This window comes from Tiliqua scincoides, chromosome 1 (genome assembly GCF_035046505.1).
Source record: "Tiliqua scincoides isolate rTilSci1 chromosome 1, rTilSci1.hap2, whole genome shotgun sequence".
Classification (NCBI taxonomy): domain Eukaryota; kingdom Metazoa; phylum Chordata; class Lepidosauria; order Squamata; family Scincidae; genus Tiliqua; species Tiliqua scincoides.
In genome coordinates, this window is record NC_089821.1 from 24,893,944 (window position 1) to 24,909,510 (window position 15,567).

A 15,567-nucleotide genomic window follows, 5' to 3' on the forward strand; every position below is an offset into this window, starting at 1 on the left:
AAGTGCCAACACAGCAATTTAACCTGAATATTGAGGTTTTAGTTTAGAAAAAACAACTCATACATTAACATCTTTTACCCACTATTATTCGTAACCCTTAATGATCTTTTCCTCTAGAAATTTGTCCAATCCCTTCTTAAAGGCATCTAGGCAAGTTGTCATCACTGCTTTCTGTGGCAAAGAGTTCCACAGAGTAATTACATGCTAGGCAAAGAACTATTATCAGGGAGGGGGTGGCTGCAAGACCTTGCCACTGCTCATTTTCTCAAACAAGAAAATATATTTTTTTAAAAAGACCCACCCACAGAAGTGGGCTCTAAGGCTGCAATCCCAGCCACTCTTTCCTAGGAGTAAGCCTCATTGACTCTAATGGGGCTTACTTCTGAGTAGACATGCACAGGAGCAGACTCTAAGGCTGCAATCCCAGCCACTCTTTCCTAGGAGTAAGCCTCATTGACTCTAATGGCGCTTACTTCTGAGTAGACATGCACAGGAGCAGACTCCAATCCCAGGCGCCCTTTCCTGGGAGTAAGCCTCATCCACTGTAATGGGGCTTACTTCTGAGTAGACATGCATAGGAGTAGGCTCTCAGGCTGCAATCCCAGTCATGCTTTCCTGGGAGCAAGCCCCAATGACTCTAATGGGACTTCCTTCTGAGTAGACATGCATGGGCTTGGGCTCTTAAACTACCAGCACCCCCCCTTCTTTTGACTAGGGCTGCAATCCTACCCTCACTTTCTTGGGAGTAAGCCCCACTCACTACAGTGAACTTACTTCTGAGTAGATATGCAATCCTACAGTAGGATTGGGCTCTGAGGCTGCAGTCCCAGCCACACTTTCCTTGGAGCAAGCCCCAAGCAGTAGCAGCTTAGCCGAGCCCGCCTGACACGCTGGCTGCATTCGAGCCTTCCAACTTACCCCAGGCAGGGGAGGGAGGAAGCACTCCCATTGGGCTGCTGGGGGTAACTCCTCCCTGGGGGCCTGGCTCTTCTTCCTGCTGTCCGTTCCTTCCCCCCCCTTGGCCTCGCCCCTCATTCCAGGGATGGCGAGCAGAGGCTTGTGCCTGGCAGCTGGGGCGATGGTTTCGAGTGCCCACCAACAACGTGCCCTCCGTGGCACACGTGCCATAGGTTAGCCATCACTGTCCTAGACACTCGCCCCCAGTTTAAAAATGAGTAAACAGAGGTTCAGTTTGAACTTCAGAACCAATGCTGTGGACCAGAGCTGGATTTGTGTTCTTGTAGTGGTACTGTGAGAAAAAATATTGTCAAGGATATTCAGTGTTACAGCTCTTCTATTTCTGGACATTTTAGTGACGAATAGTCTTGATCATGTTTATGTGGTACATGCATAGGGCTATGCCTTTTGCCAGAGTTTCCCTCATTTAGGTAAGTGAGAGAATCTTTCTACAGCATAATAGATAAGCTGAGAATAATGAATACATATCTGGAATTTGAACTTTATTCTTAAGGGAAAGTTTCAAAAATTGGAAATGAGCTTTTTTATTTATGCCTCAAAGTTTGGCTCCTTTTGACTCCGAACCAGAATTCGTATAGCCCAATCCTCTGCTTCCCCAGCGCCATGAGGTACAGCGGTCCCAAAATGGCCACTGCTGTGTCCTGTGGGGCCAGAGCAGCTGCTGGAATCTCCTCAGGTTAAGGAAGGTTCTGTTACCTTGCGTAAAACACTACAGACCCTAGTGGGTCTACTTGGATCTGTGCCTGCTATTTAGTGGGTGCAGAACTAAGGAGGCCCGTGTCATGCAGCTCCGGAGGGGCTTAGGATTCAGCAGCGGCCTCTGTTGGTGACCCCCTCTTGGACCCCATCCACCCCCTGGCCTGCCCTTCCCCTGTCCAGTTTTACCCTGCCCCCAAAAGTCTCCCCATTCAACCAGTGAGGAAACTCGCCACCCGGCATGTCTCATCTGCGTCCTTCTGGTGCCAACTAGTGCTGGCCTCTCTGCTGGCGTTGGGTGTCTCCCACCGGTGTTGGGGTACTTTACAGTGTTTTTACGATGCCCAGTGCCAGCAGTTGGGCTGGATCACTGGCTCTGGGGAGCTCACGATTGGGCTCACAAAATTTCATCTTGTTTTTGGAATGAGGTATATTGTGTATGGAATTAGTTATTTTGCCTTGAATATGTATAAATTCGTAAAGGTTGGTGTTAAGTTTCAATACAGGCTAGCTAAGAGCAGACCTTAGCTCATTCATGAAGTTATATTTTGTAGTGAAGAAGCAGAATTGTAACTAGTTTGTCCTCTGATATAGTGAGACATAAAGTAGTGGTGTTTGGTGTGGCTATTCTGAATCCTTGTTTGAGGGGTTTAAATTATGAACTGAAAAATACTTAGTGTTTGAAGTTAGTCCTCATTGTCTATTTCCAGGCTTTTTATTACTCATGCCACATGTTGCAATCATTTGTTGTAAACTGCCTACTTTGATAGGCTTTGTTTTATTTTTAAGTTTTTATCAGTTTTCCTCTGAGTTGCTGGAAAGTGTTTAAAAAAAAAAAAAAGCTTAGTTGCAGGAAAGTAAAACTCCAGAATGTAGCAAGTACTACTGAAGAGCAAGCATGCAGTTTAAATATTCTTAGAAGAAATGCTTATGCCAACGGTTTTCAAATTCTCAGGGAGTTTGAAAACCGCTGTAAGTTCTTCCAGTGGTGGTGGGGAGACAGTGGGGATGGGGAGAAGGCAGCAATGCAGGGCTGCAGGGGCTTGGGTACACTTACTAGAGCCTCCTGCAGCCTCCCGGGGTGCAAGGAGCCCTGTGCGACCATCTGCAGGGCTCCCCTCGGCTTCGAAAGTGAAAGTGGACCAATTCACTCCACTTTCATTCTGAAGCTGTGGAGAACCCTGCAGAAGCTGTGGAGAACCCCCAGGAGGCTGCAGGAGGCTCTGGTAAGTGCAGCCAAGCCCCTGCAGCCCCCTGAGCAGCGCGATCCTGGGGATCATGCTGCTGCCTCCTCCCTGCCTCCTGGTTGCCCCTGCCCCTTAAGGGGCCAAGTTTTTAATGTGGTCGCTCTCCACCATCTTAGTTTTGTGGGGTTTTTGTGTCAATTATTTTGTCACTTTAAATGTAGGTGTCCTGAAGACCAAGTTGGTTTTGTTAATTGCTTAGATATTGGCTGAAAATATGATATACAGAAGATACCCTATCACAGTTTAAGCTCTGGTCTTAATCTGTGGCAGGGTATATTTTGTCAGATTGCATCTGTGTACAAAGTCCCTTGGAACACCAATACCAGCATCGGCAGTGCTATTTATTTCACGTCTGGATACCTTTGCTAAGACATAGTTCTATAACGTCACTCATGTACTAGTTAAATAAACTGTAGTCATCTTAGTCTTTTGGAGAAATTTTTACATTAGAAAAGCTTAGGTTAGTTGGTGCTGTTTGTGGTTGGTAGAGTGTTGGGTTTGAACTAGAGTGACCTGGGTTCTCTGCTAACTGGGTGACTGTGGCTTTTCACACTCTCCTAACCAGCATGTTAGGATTGTTGGGCAAAATGGAATACATCTTATCAACGTTACTCTAACCGTAATTTTAAATTGAGTGTGGATTTGCTCTGCTTTGGTTTTAACAAACGTAGAAGAATGAGAGAATTTGACCTACTTTCCAAAGGAATTTGAACTTCTGTTTTAGTATGAACTGTAAGAGCTTTTCTCTTTTTGTAGTAAACTTCCTTCTTCTCAGCTGGTCTTTACTGTCATTTACTTTCTTTAAAAATATGTCTGCCAGTCTCTTTCAAATGTTCTGTAATTCAAACTCATATGTCAGGTGTACTGTCTGCTGATTCCTCTTCTCTTCCTTTTTTTGCAGGGGAGCTAGAGAGCTGAAGAGAATACTTGTTTTCCAAAACTGGTAAGCTTTTTTCTTGTCAAAATTTCTAGGCAAGTAAATTATTCAAAGAGTACATTTTGTTTAGCAGGCATCCATAAAATGAAGAGTGAAGACTTCTGTGAAATGTTAAATTTCTGAATGTAGTTTTTGCAGTGGGGTTTAAAATTCCAGCAAACTTACAGCCAAGTTCACGCCAAACTTGGAAAAGTTAATAAACATTGGAAAGGCTCTGTGTTCTTAGCCTTTAATTTTAGTCTCTTATTCATAGCTATCTGATTTATTCCACATTAAAGCTATATATTATTTAGCATAGCTTGCAGTTTATTTTATCTAAAAATTGGGTCTGTGAGCACTTCATTCAGTGTCATCTTATTTTCAAGAGGCACACTGTTATTAAACTACTTTTTGCCTAATCTCTATTTGGGGCATATATTTTTATATAGATTTCCATTGTGTAGTTTCAATGGAGGATTGGAAGGAAAACGTAGTTGCAGTCCTAAGTACATTTATTAGGAAGCAGATTTCATTGGACGATGGAACTTGCTTTCAAGTTCCACGTGTGTCTCGACTGTGAGTTTACAGAACAGTTACACTTCAAGGGATCTGTAGTGGGCACATACCTCCTACAGGAAAGACTTAAGATAAAAGGTGAAGGTCGCCTTGTGCTTGTTAGATTTGATGTTGTGTAATAATGACAGGTTGTCTTGAACTGTGTGCATATTCTTTTTCCTGATAACATTGTGCTATTTCTGTAGGATATATTTTAAAGAAGAGAAAGTACTTTACTCTGAAGCAAGTGTCTGAAGCTGGTGAGGATTTAGTAACCTCGACAGTGGAAAAAAGTGGAGAAGGTAGAGAATGGAGTTGCAGACTCTACAGGAAGCTCTGAAAGTGGAAATTCAGGTTCACCAGGTAAATTACATTGCCTGCCTTACTTTTTAGGAAAAGTGGTTGTAAGACTTTAGGAGTCTCTCAATCACCTGTTGATTCACAAGTTCTGATATGGTGTGAATAGTGCAGTGCAGATTTTATTTGTGGAATTCATGGCCCACTGTATCTCTGGGGTTTGAAGTGAATTTTGCCAGTTTACCCCAGATACATTTACTTCTGTCTCCATGGAGCTTTCAGTTGAAGCCATTTACCTGAAGTTTTGGAGTATGAAAAATGCATAAGAAATTATAAATTTCAGTTTATTTTTATTTTTATTTCAGATAAAAGTGTGTGTGTGTGTGTGTGTGTGTGTGTGTGTGTGTGTGTGTGTGTAATATTTTCCAGCTGCCCATCACGTACTTTTCTTTATTAGATAACCCTTTGTCCCAAATATACTGGGGAAAAAGAATTACCAACCTTTCTCTTTCCTTTTCAGCTCATAAAATGTAACTGTTAATTCTCACCTAGTCATCTTCCACACTTACTGTACAGCTTGCACAACATTGAAAAGAAGGGGAAAATTGTTATGAAAATTAGTGGACCACACAATCTACTAAAATGGTTTGAGTGGGAGGCTTGCACTCTTAACTTAAAAGTATTATGACTGCTTATGGTTCAGAGTGTTTGTAGTGGGACGGTACAACTTTTTCAGAACCTTGAGGCCTTGTTTGTGCTCTGATTTCAAAGTTTTAAAGGCATGATTCTGCCATATTAAGTTATTCTCCTAGAGACCTAAAAACATATGACATTATCCAGGTCCTGTAAGTTTAAGAAATGCTCCTTTCTTTTTGGTGGGAGGAAGAGAGGAAGGAATGCTTCTTGATTCACTGATTGTCATTTTTGTTCTAAATTTCCTGTCTCTGTGTGGGCAGTTGGTTCAGCAGTGATGGGCATGCTAGAAATATATAATGAACCAGCAAGTCTTTTAATTTGTACAAAAAGTGTAATTTAAAATGTTCTGCTTATGACTCTTAACATGACTAACTGCAAACTATAGGTGGCAGGCATGATTTATTTACTTCTACAAAATTCCTTGTTTAACATTTGTAACCACAAGTATAAAAAAAAAACGTCAGTCTGCTCTTAGAATATATACACACAATTTCCAACTACATTACTTGTCAGTCTTATTTCAATGAAACCTTTTCGTATTTCGTGTGACATTTCTGTTCTGGTTACCGACTGCAGTTTGCAGGTGGAAGTTGTAGTCATATGGAAATCTGCCTGTTGCTCAAAAGAGATGCTCTGAGAGCCAAGATAGATCTGATAAAAGACCTTTCACTTCATGGAACATACTTGCAAGTACATTTTTATAGGATTGTGTAGCTATTGTGAAAGACCCATCAAGCTTAAGAGATTCAAGAAATATATCTTCTTACAAAGTCTTTACTGCATGGGCTGAAAGCGTGCTATTTCCAATGGCACTGTTTTCACAGACTGTGTATAGACATGGAGATCCCTTCAAATAACAGTATTAAGTAAGCACAGCCTCTTGGCCCACTTGATCCTTGCAAAGATCAGAAACGAATGTGAGAAGTAACTTCCAAATTAATTGGGTTGATGACTCCAAATCCAAACTCTTGTAGGCAATTATGACAAATTTGCAGGTGCGGTGGGTCCATATTTGAACTTGTTCTTCATGTGAGCATGATCACTAAGTATGATCAGTTCTTGAACTCGGTATACAGTTCTTGAACTCTTACGTGGAATTTTCTTTATATAGCACCATGTTCATGTATATACTGCTTTGCACTGAGAGAAAAGATGGGTTGTTCTGAAGGTTTCACACTCTGGGTATTGACACAGGGAAATAAATTGGGGGGACAGAGGCAGAACAAGGAAAGCCTGTGCATTTGTTTCAGTTACATATACTTGAACTTAGTTCAATTGGTGAAGGGGGCATAAGGTGTTGTGCCTAAACCTTCTCCGAAAAGGTGCATTTTAAAAAGGAATTTGAAGTGCATAAGTAAGAGGGATCACACAAACACGTGAAACTGCTTCTTGAAGAACAAGAACAGCAAAAAGAAAGAGGGTGAAGTTGTTTGAGGGAACAAGAGACCTTTGAACAATTGAAGTTGGTGAAGCTGGAAGAGTGAGGGTGAAAAAGGCGGGAATGTCATGGGATATGAGACATTGCAAGGGGCAGATGCTTTGAAGATCAGAACAAGGGATTTATGCTGGATCCAATAGCAGACAGGAATCCACTGAAGAAACTTAATGATGAGTGTGATTAGATCTCCACAACAAGAGATGAATGATCTTGGCAAGTATGATGGGAAGTGAGTGGGGCTACAATAAGAGTGTGGAAATTGACTGGCAGAAGTGTCAGAACAGACACAAGGAAATATTTCTTTACCATTAATCTGTTGACGTCTTTGCCACTGGATGTGTAATGACACCTGGCTTAGATTCTTTTAAAAGGGGATTGAACAGATTCACAGAGGAAAGTTCATCACAGGTTACAATTCATGATTGTATTCAACCTCTGGGTTTGAGATGTAGCCTAGTTTTGAATGCCAGTTGTAAGGGATTAGTAATGAGATTCATGTATCTTGTTACGGGAAGCTGGACTAGCCGTGCGCATGTCCTCATCCAGCAGGGCCTTTATGATGTTATGACTAGAGGAGAAATTTTCAGGAATTTAAATGAGAGATGGCCAGAGCATAAACTAGAGTTTTTGTTGAGAGTGTGGGAAAAATGAGACAGGAATAAGTGAATTCTTAACAAAAGTGAGAAATGGAGAACAGTTGTTTAACTTTGTGAGGCTTAGTTAAATTCTTTATGAGCTAGTTATCTACGTGCAGGGGAAGTGCATGTTCAGACCCACAGTTGCACCAAACTATGTAAAACTTGTCCTGATCACTTTCAAGACCTTAGATTTGGAGCGATTTACACTGAAAAAATACCTTCTTGGAGCAGTAGCTTTGGGTATTGCATAATAGATGCAATCCTATACAAATTTCCTTGCGTGAGTTCCTCTGTGAGACTTACCTGTTCCATCTAGGTTGTATGAGTGTGCCATGGATTAAGCTTCCGAATCATTTTATGTAAATGTGATAGCACTTATAGCAATTTAACTGGTGAGATCAGCTTGACTGTATCCATTGCCTTCTCTAAGGCAGTTCTCTAAGATTACTGCTACAAAGCTGATAGCCGTAGCTGTGTGACTGCTCTGCATGCACAGTTGCAGCTCAGTGACAGGAACTGTTCATGTAACCCTAGATTTTGGGTAATGGTTAAGCTTTGGGAGTAGCACATGCGTCACTTCTCACATACTGATGCTGGATTGGAGTGACATTGCCTTGGATCCATACATTCAGAGCTTGACTTATGCACAAGGTGGTACAGTAGTTGCCAATTACCCCTCCCCGTCACACCTCATACCACTCCATAGAATCTCTTGATCCTTTGGAGAAATCTTTCAGAGAACACAGAAGGCTACAGGATCAGTGAACCATTTTCCTCACCTTGTATGTGAGTGTTTCACGCACTGTTGCTCAATGAAGTGCGTGGGTGGTGTCAGATCTGATCAAGAATTGCCCTGCTGGATCAGACCAAAGGCCCATCTAGTCCAGCTTCCTGTATCTCCCAGTGGCCCACCAGATGCCTCAGGGAGCACACAAGACAGCAAGAGACCTGCATCTTGGTGTCCTCCTTTGCATCTGGCAATCCTTTCTGTTTTAAGTTTGAAATGGAAGAAATCATGGGTTTGTATGCATTTAATTCCTTAATATCTCTATCACTTTCAAACAAGAACACTAACCACTTTGAAAAAGGAAAGTTGCAAATCTCAGGATCCTAACAAAGGTCAATGGCCTACTGAATTTATTATTATTTTTAACAATAGTATTTATGTACGGCTTTTCAACAAAAAATTCACAAAGCGGTTTACAGAGAAAATTAAATACTTAATGGATCCCAAAAGGGCTCACAATCTAAGAAGATGCTAAAGAACACTAGCAGACAGCCACTAGAAAAGACACTGCTGGGGTGATGAGGGCCAGTTACTCTCCCCCTGCTAAATTAAAGAGGAGTACTCACTTGAAAAAGTACCCATTTAGGATTGGGTACCTTTGCTGTATTGGCCATAAATAATCTTACTATCACCCTAAATATATCTGATTAACCTATAAAACCAAGTGTAATGCATTCTTGGGTACATCAGAATAAAACTTTATTTAACATTTTTTTGCCCAAGACACAAGAACTTCAGTACTAAATATTTGTGTGATCGTAGTAGTTAGATTCCTCTTGCTGTAATGCAGGGGTGTCCAAACTTTTTGGTAGGAGGGCCAAATAATCTCTCTGTGTTGGGGCTGGGGAAAAAATTAATTTACATTTCAATTTTGAATAAATTTACATAAATGAATATATTAGAAATTGAACTTATATGATGAAGGTCTTGCAATAGCTCAAGGCAGTGTTATTCAAACTGTGAGGCGTGGCTCTTTAGGGAGGCGCCAGGAACTGAAAGGGAAGGCGTGGGATGACCTCTCGCAGAGATACAGTCACATTCCTGGGCAGAATACGAGCCTGTCTTCTGCCCGTCTCTGCACTTTTTTTAAAGCAGAAGAAACGGGAGTAGCTCAGCTGTGAGAGTGGCTGCTGCCGCCCCGCCCTCTTCTCCCTCCACTCCCAGGCTGCCGCCTTCTGTGTTCGCTGCATGTTGTTTGCAAAGCTCTTCCACTCCAGCCCCCATCTGGCAAGTACCAAGCATGCTCCTTTTGCTGTCTTTGTCCTTGCTGACAGTCGGAAAGAAACCCTCCTTGATCCTTGTCTGGTTGGTTCCTAGTTCCCAGCCTGGGATCGATTCTCATCAAAGTGAAATCTCTCTTTTCAACCCCCTCCCTCTTCCACTCCCCCCTTTCGATCTCCAAACCTTCCCGCTTTCCTCCCCCTCCCCTTAAAGTTGCTTCCATGCAGTTGGCAAAGGGGGAGGGGAGAGACAAGCACACACTTTACTTGGCCAGGAGCAGAAAAAGGGTACTGTTTTTAAAGTGATTTATTAATCTTGTTTTTTGACTGAAGAGGCAAGGCTGTATTTTTAAAGTGATGAATCTTGCTATTTGAAGGGCTTATCAGCCATTGATGAAGTGATTGCCAGCCCAATCCTATCCACACTTTCCTGGGAGTAATGACTCTAATGGGACTTACTTCTGAGTAGACATGCATAGGCTTGAGTTGTGCATATCCTCGTATAGGAGACAAATCAGCCTCCTAACCAAATCTTTATCAGCTCTGATATATTTTCATGGTCTATTTTTGTTTTCCCCACCAGCTGCTGGAAAAATTTAATTTCATTAAATTAATAAAGGGTTCAATCCTATCCAAGCGGAATGGGAGAAATAACTAGTTGGATTCGGGTTCACAGGGGTGTGTGTGTGTAATGTTGGTCAGACTGGTTGTTCACAAAGTTCATTTGATAAAACAATTCTATTGGTATGCTTACAAAGTTTAAAAAAATGAGTCTTCCTGGACCAGAGAAAATCTACCTACTCCAGCATCCTGTCTCCAACAGTGATCAGCAGCTGATCATTTATAAAGCATGTATATTGCTGTGTATTAATAATATGTTTTTAAGATCTGCATTTAAGTAATGATATGATTAATATAATTAATATTTATAGTTAATATTTCTGGCCACTTCCTGTTTAATGATGTCGCTTCCAGCCCTCAGGAACATGATAGGGGGTCATGGCCAACAGCCACAGGGGTCAAGGGAGCCACTGGCCAGAAATGTTTGAGTACCACAGGCTCAAGGTCTAAAAAGGCCTTGCACAAAGCAAGTCTGGCCTTCCCTCCGCTGTCACTACTGCATCACAGACATGAAACAACAAGCAGAGGAGCAAGCCCTCATCCCACAGCTCATGCGAGAGGTCGAACAGTCACCCTCAAGCTGAGAGCAGTTGTGCCAGGCCAGCGCAGGCTCCAGCAAGTCTCTGGAGGGCTAGAGTCTCATTGGAGACTAAGGGCTACCTGCAGGCCAGATTGGGCACCCTGCAGGCCGCAAGTGGCCCCTGGGCCAGGGTTTGGGTACCCCTGCTGTAATGCATACATCTGTTCTTAACGTGAGAGTGCAGTCTGTAAGGTCAGACATGAGAGAACTATAGGTAGCGTATTTCTGCACTCAAATTCTTGCATGCATGTATCTGGTGTGGCGAAGTAGCCAAGTACAAGCTGATTTACTAATACAAAGTTTCTGTTTGGTCAATAGTGGGCTAATCACATCTTTTTCCCATCAGACACATATAGTACATTGTATTAACCTAGAGGGTTTACAGTTATTAGTTTCTTGTGTCAATGCAGTATCTCTAATCTAGTCAGTATCTCCTGTATTTAACAAGATTGCAGTCTTTAATTTCTGTGTTAGTCTTTTCATATTATTGAACAAATTTCTTTTCAAGATGAGGATCAGGAGGCCAGAAAAGATATTCATAAGGGAGAAATGCTCATCTACAAGTGATCAGCATTCTGTACCACTCAGTTATTTGCAGCTGCATTGAAATTTCTTTTCCTATTAACTTCTCCCCCATACGGAAAAAGTTCCTTAAAAGTAGAGAAAAAATATACCAGGAGCTTGGTTCTTGGCAGAAGACAGGAAGTTTGAGTTTAAGATTACGTCTTAATTCTAATTGTTTTCATCAGTAAATAATGCTAAAGCACTGAACTGCTTGGATCTTTATTAATTAATGCCCAGCCCCCCCCCCCCCCGCCGGCTTACAGTTTAATTTTTTTTAAGTGAGACATAAGTAGTAAAGTTTGCATTTAAGTGAACAAGTACCTTATCTTAATGTTGGTGATGCCAGTAGTACTCATTTAGAGGCCCCAACCAGAATGTTGATCCACTCTCTATCAACCTCTGTGGACCTTAAAATGGCCCTCAGAATCCACTTCTGGGTTTTAGAAGGAAACTGGCTTCCAAAACTGGAACTAGCTTTCGGAGGTTTCTGTGGCAGTGGCGTCACTAGGTTCGCGTCACCCGGTGTGGGATGCCAGTGCGTCACCCCCATGCAGTGGGCGGGGCAACACCCCAGGTGGTGAGTGTGGTGATGTACCATCACTCCGCCCCCACTGGTTTTTTGTCTGTACCTTTTGATAGAACAAAGATAGAACACATTCTGCATGAAATTACGCATTGATTAATATATGATGGTATTATTCCTCCAAACTGTGATTTTAGTGATCTTGGTCACTAGTGGTGTCACAGACACATCCGTGTCAACTTACTAATACCTTATTGCAGCAGTTCTCAAATTTTAGCACTGGGACCCACTTTTTAGAATGACAATCTGTCCAAGACCCACCAGAAGTGATGTCATGGTGGAAATGACATCATCAGGCAAATTAAAATAAGTATAAATAATTAAAGTAAAACAAATAATTAAATAAGCAGAAGCCAGTCCTGGACCATCAAGTGAATTTCTTCTGTAGCCTGCCTGCAATAGCACCTTCTTTTCCAATATCAGTAAGGTTTTTAGTCCCACCCAGTGCCCAGTTCAATAAAATAAGTATAAATAATTAAAGTAAAACAAATAATTAAATAAGCAGAAGCCAGTCCTGGACCATCAAGTGAATTTCTTCTGTAGCCTGCCTGCAATAACACCTTCTTTTCCAATATCAGTAAGGTTTTTAGTCCCACCCAGTGCCCAGTTCAAATTAAGAACTTCTGTTTAAACCAGATCACTGTCAGGATCCACCTGGCTTTGCAAGTCTTAAAAAGTTCACCTTATCAGCTGAAGCCTCTGTTTAGATCCTATTTAGTGGGGGGAGGAGGCTACCTTCTGGAGCACTTGCTTAGGTGCAGGTGCATAGGATCAGGACCATTCTGGTAGCCTTGCACTCTCTGTCACCTGATCTTCCACACCAGCCAAGGCACATTTGTTTACTTGCAAGTAAATGCAACCGTGAGGCTGTTTCGCTTTCCATAGTGCTCAGTACATTCATCTGCTTGGAGGGAGGGACTTCCTTCTCAGCTGTTATTGGGGGCTGCTTTCATTGGATCAGGACAGTTCTGGTGTTGTTGGATTCCTCTCAGCCTGCCCTTTCCAATGGACTAAGGCAAGTTCGCCTACTTGCGAGTAAACACGCAATTCGGCTCACTTTCACTTTCCATAGAGATCCATGCATTTTTTGTTCTCCGGTTTTTTGGCCATAACTTTTGATAGAAAGGAGATATTTCACTCTGGTTTTTGCATTGCATTCTGCTAGAAATTCTGCATCCAGTATATAGGATGATGGGGTTATCCCTAACCACCACGATTTTAGCATGTCACCCCCCAGTGCACGTTGCCTCCCGTGTGCGTCACCCAGTGCGGCCCACACCCCCCACACTCCCCTAGCGACGCCACTGTTCTGTAGGCCATTCTGAGGCCTGTAGAGGCCGAAAGAGTGGGTCTTCAACACAGCAGAGGATTCTGGGGCCTCCTAATGAGGCCACCAAAACAAAAGTACGGAGCTTAGCACTGTTCTGCCAGACCAATAAAGGACCATCATATGTGCAGTCTGTCATTGAATGGAATGTCACTAAGTGACACTTACCTGTATGTTGTTTCCTGCATTCTTTCATTTCCATCATAAAGATACAAACAAATATGGAGCATATCTTGCATGACATCTTTCCACTCATTCAAGGAATCAGCAACATTTTTTCTTGAGCTGAGAAACATTTATTGGCATAAAAAGGAGTCATAACACATAAATTATATCACACAACAAACCCATAATCATGTTGTACACACAGTCTAATAAAAAGTACCCATAGGCTAATGTTGCGGTTCTCAAATTTGCAGACAGTTTGAATCCCACATTAAGTCTTTGCGGGGGGAGGCAATGGCGCGATCCCCAGGATCATGCCGCTCAGGTGGGCTGCAGGGGCTTGGTGCACTTGCCGAAGCCTCCTGCAGCCCCCTGGGGGTGCGGGGAGCCCTGCACGACCTTCGGCAGGGCTCTCCAGGTCAGGGAAGGTGATAGCAGAGCAATCGCGCTCCGCTAAACCAGAAGCGGTGCACGATCGCTCTACGTTCCCTTTTGACCAGGCTGCAGGGACTGCAGTGCACCCTCCAGTCCCTGCAGCAGCCGTCCCTGGCTGTGGGGAGCTGGGCGCGAGCGCCTGCAGGGCTCCCCGGATCAGGGAAAGTGAGAGTGGGGCGAGCGCGAGTGTCAGGCGGTGCATCCCACTCCCTGCAGCCTGGTAAAAGGGAACGTGGAGCGATCGTGCACTGCTTCCGGTTTAGCGGAGCAGAATTGCTCCGCTGTCACCTTCCCTGACCTGGGGAGTCCTGCCGAATGTTGCGCAGGGCTCCCCGCATCCCCGGGGGGCTGCAGGGGGCTTGGGCAAGTGCTGTTACCAAAAAGGCTGTTTTGTTTAGGGGAATTATTTATATTAGCCTTCTGGAAACTTTTGGGACCATAGGCTGGATACAAGACAGCGTAGAGCAAAGAAATCCCTTGTTTAGCTTAATGAGGAGATTGGGAGGAATATAACTTTCAATCAAAGGATTATATTTTTATTGCAAAAAATACACAAAGGTAAAACATAATACACATGGAGAATCGATAAGTATAGATTTCTAGTACTGGTCTGGTGTACCTAACTAGTGGTGGATGCGTGTGCTGTGTATTTTGGGTGCATCCGAAAAAGAATCAGAAATGGACAGGAAGTAGGGAGGTATTATAGGGGTTCCTTAATCTGCTAAACCCAGTTGCTGACTAAAGATGGGGGAGCAGGGAGGAATAGGTAGGGAAGAAGGGGGGGAAGTTTAGACGCAACGATATATTTACCTGTCCGGGGGGGGGGAGGAGAGTTGGAGGAAGAGTCTGGCCACTCCGGCCGGTGGGCAGTCAGAGAGAGACCGCATGTGCTCTGAGTTCCCTCTTATAAGATTTGTCTTGGGCCTGGAAGTTGATCTAAACTGACCGGAAGTATCCCAGAGCTGTGGGCATGCTCAGTAACACACAATGGTACACATGGAGTATGTAAAGAAAAGGTGGAAGAATCCAGAACTCAGTTTGACTCTGGGGGAGGGGGAGAAGCTTACTTCCTGTTGCTACAGGATTTGAGGCTGGAAGTGGCTTAATGGCTGTAATTTAGTTAACAATAGGTGGTAGACTTTGCTGCCAAAGTCCTCCTCCTTTAAGGTGTTTGCATATTCAGTGATTGACTTAAACAATAAAGACATTTCCAGTGTCTCTGGAGAAAATGAGTCTTCCCAGACTGACAATCAACATGAGAGATGAGTGAGCTTAAGATTTGACTCCTTTTGTGGCCTGAAAGAGAAGTTTTAGGCCTGCATTTTAGTCCAAAATACATAACTAGATATAAAAACACAACTTGGAAGGGAAAAAGGGGATTTTCACGTAACAGTGCACCAAGCCCTGAAGCCCCCCTGAGCAATGAGATCCTGAGGATTCTGCCGCTGTCTCCTCCCTGCCTCCTGGCTGACCCCGCCCCTTAAGGGGAAAGAGACCAGGACTCTCGGGCTGGGGCGTCGTGACCAGTTTGAATACCACTGGGCTAATGTATTGCAAGTCTAGCCTTTTGATTCTAATTCCCGGGAATTCATTACTATAAAGACATAAAGAGCAGCATTATCAAGAATTCCTCCTTCCTCTGTTGTCAGAAGGACTGGCAGGACATCTCTGCCCAGCCCTGGTATTTTGCCAGGATAGACACAAGATAGTTCTGGTGATGTGGCACATACAAGGGGCAAAACAAGAAAATATGTTCAAGTGTCTCTATGTGGTTCAGACTACAAGAGTAAAGACTTGCTGACAGGGGTATTCCCTTATATTGGC

At 43.2% G+C, this 15,567-nt stretch overlaps 1 protein-coding gene across 4 annotated transcripts in view; it reads left to right on the forward strand.

The window, feature by feature from the left end:
- Window positions 1-15,567, forward strand: part of PHF21A (PHD finger protein 21A) — a 162,283-nt gene that overhangs the window by 29,541 nt on the left and 117,175 nt on the right. For all 4 annotated transcript variants that reach the window (XM_066630440.1, XM_066630419.1, XM_066630433.1 and 1 more), the window contains exons 2-3: window positions 3,823-3,864; window positions 4,599-4,755. In XM_066630440.1, the coding sequence (XP_066486537.1) occupies window positions 4,702-4,755 (54 nt within the window). In that variant the 5' untranslated portion in view covers window positions 3,823-3,864; window positions 4,599-4,701. The remainder of the gene's footprint in view (window positions 1-3,822; window positions 3,865-4,598; window positions 4,756-15,567) is intronic.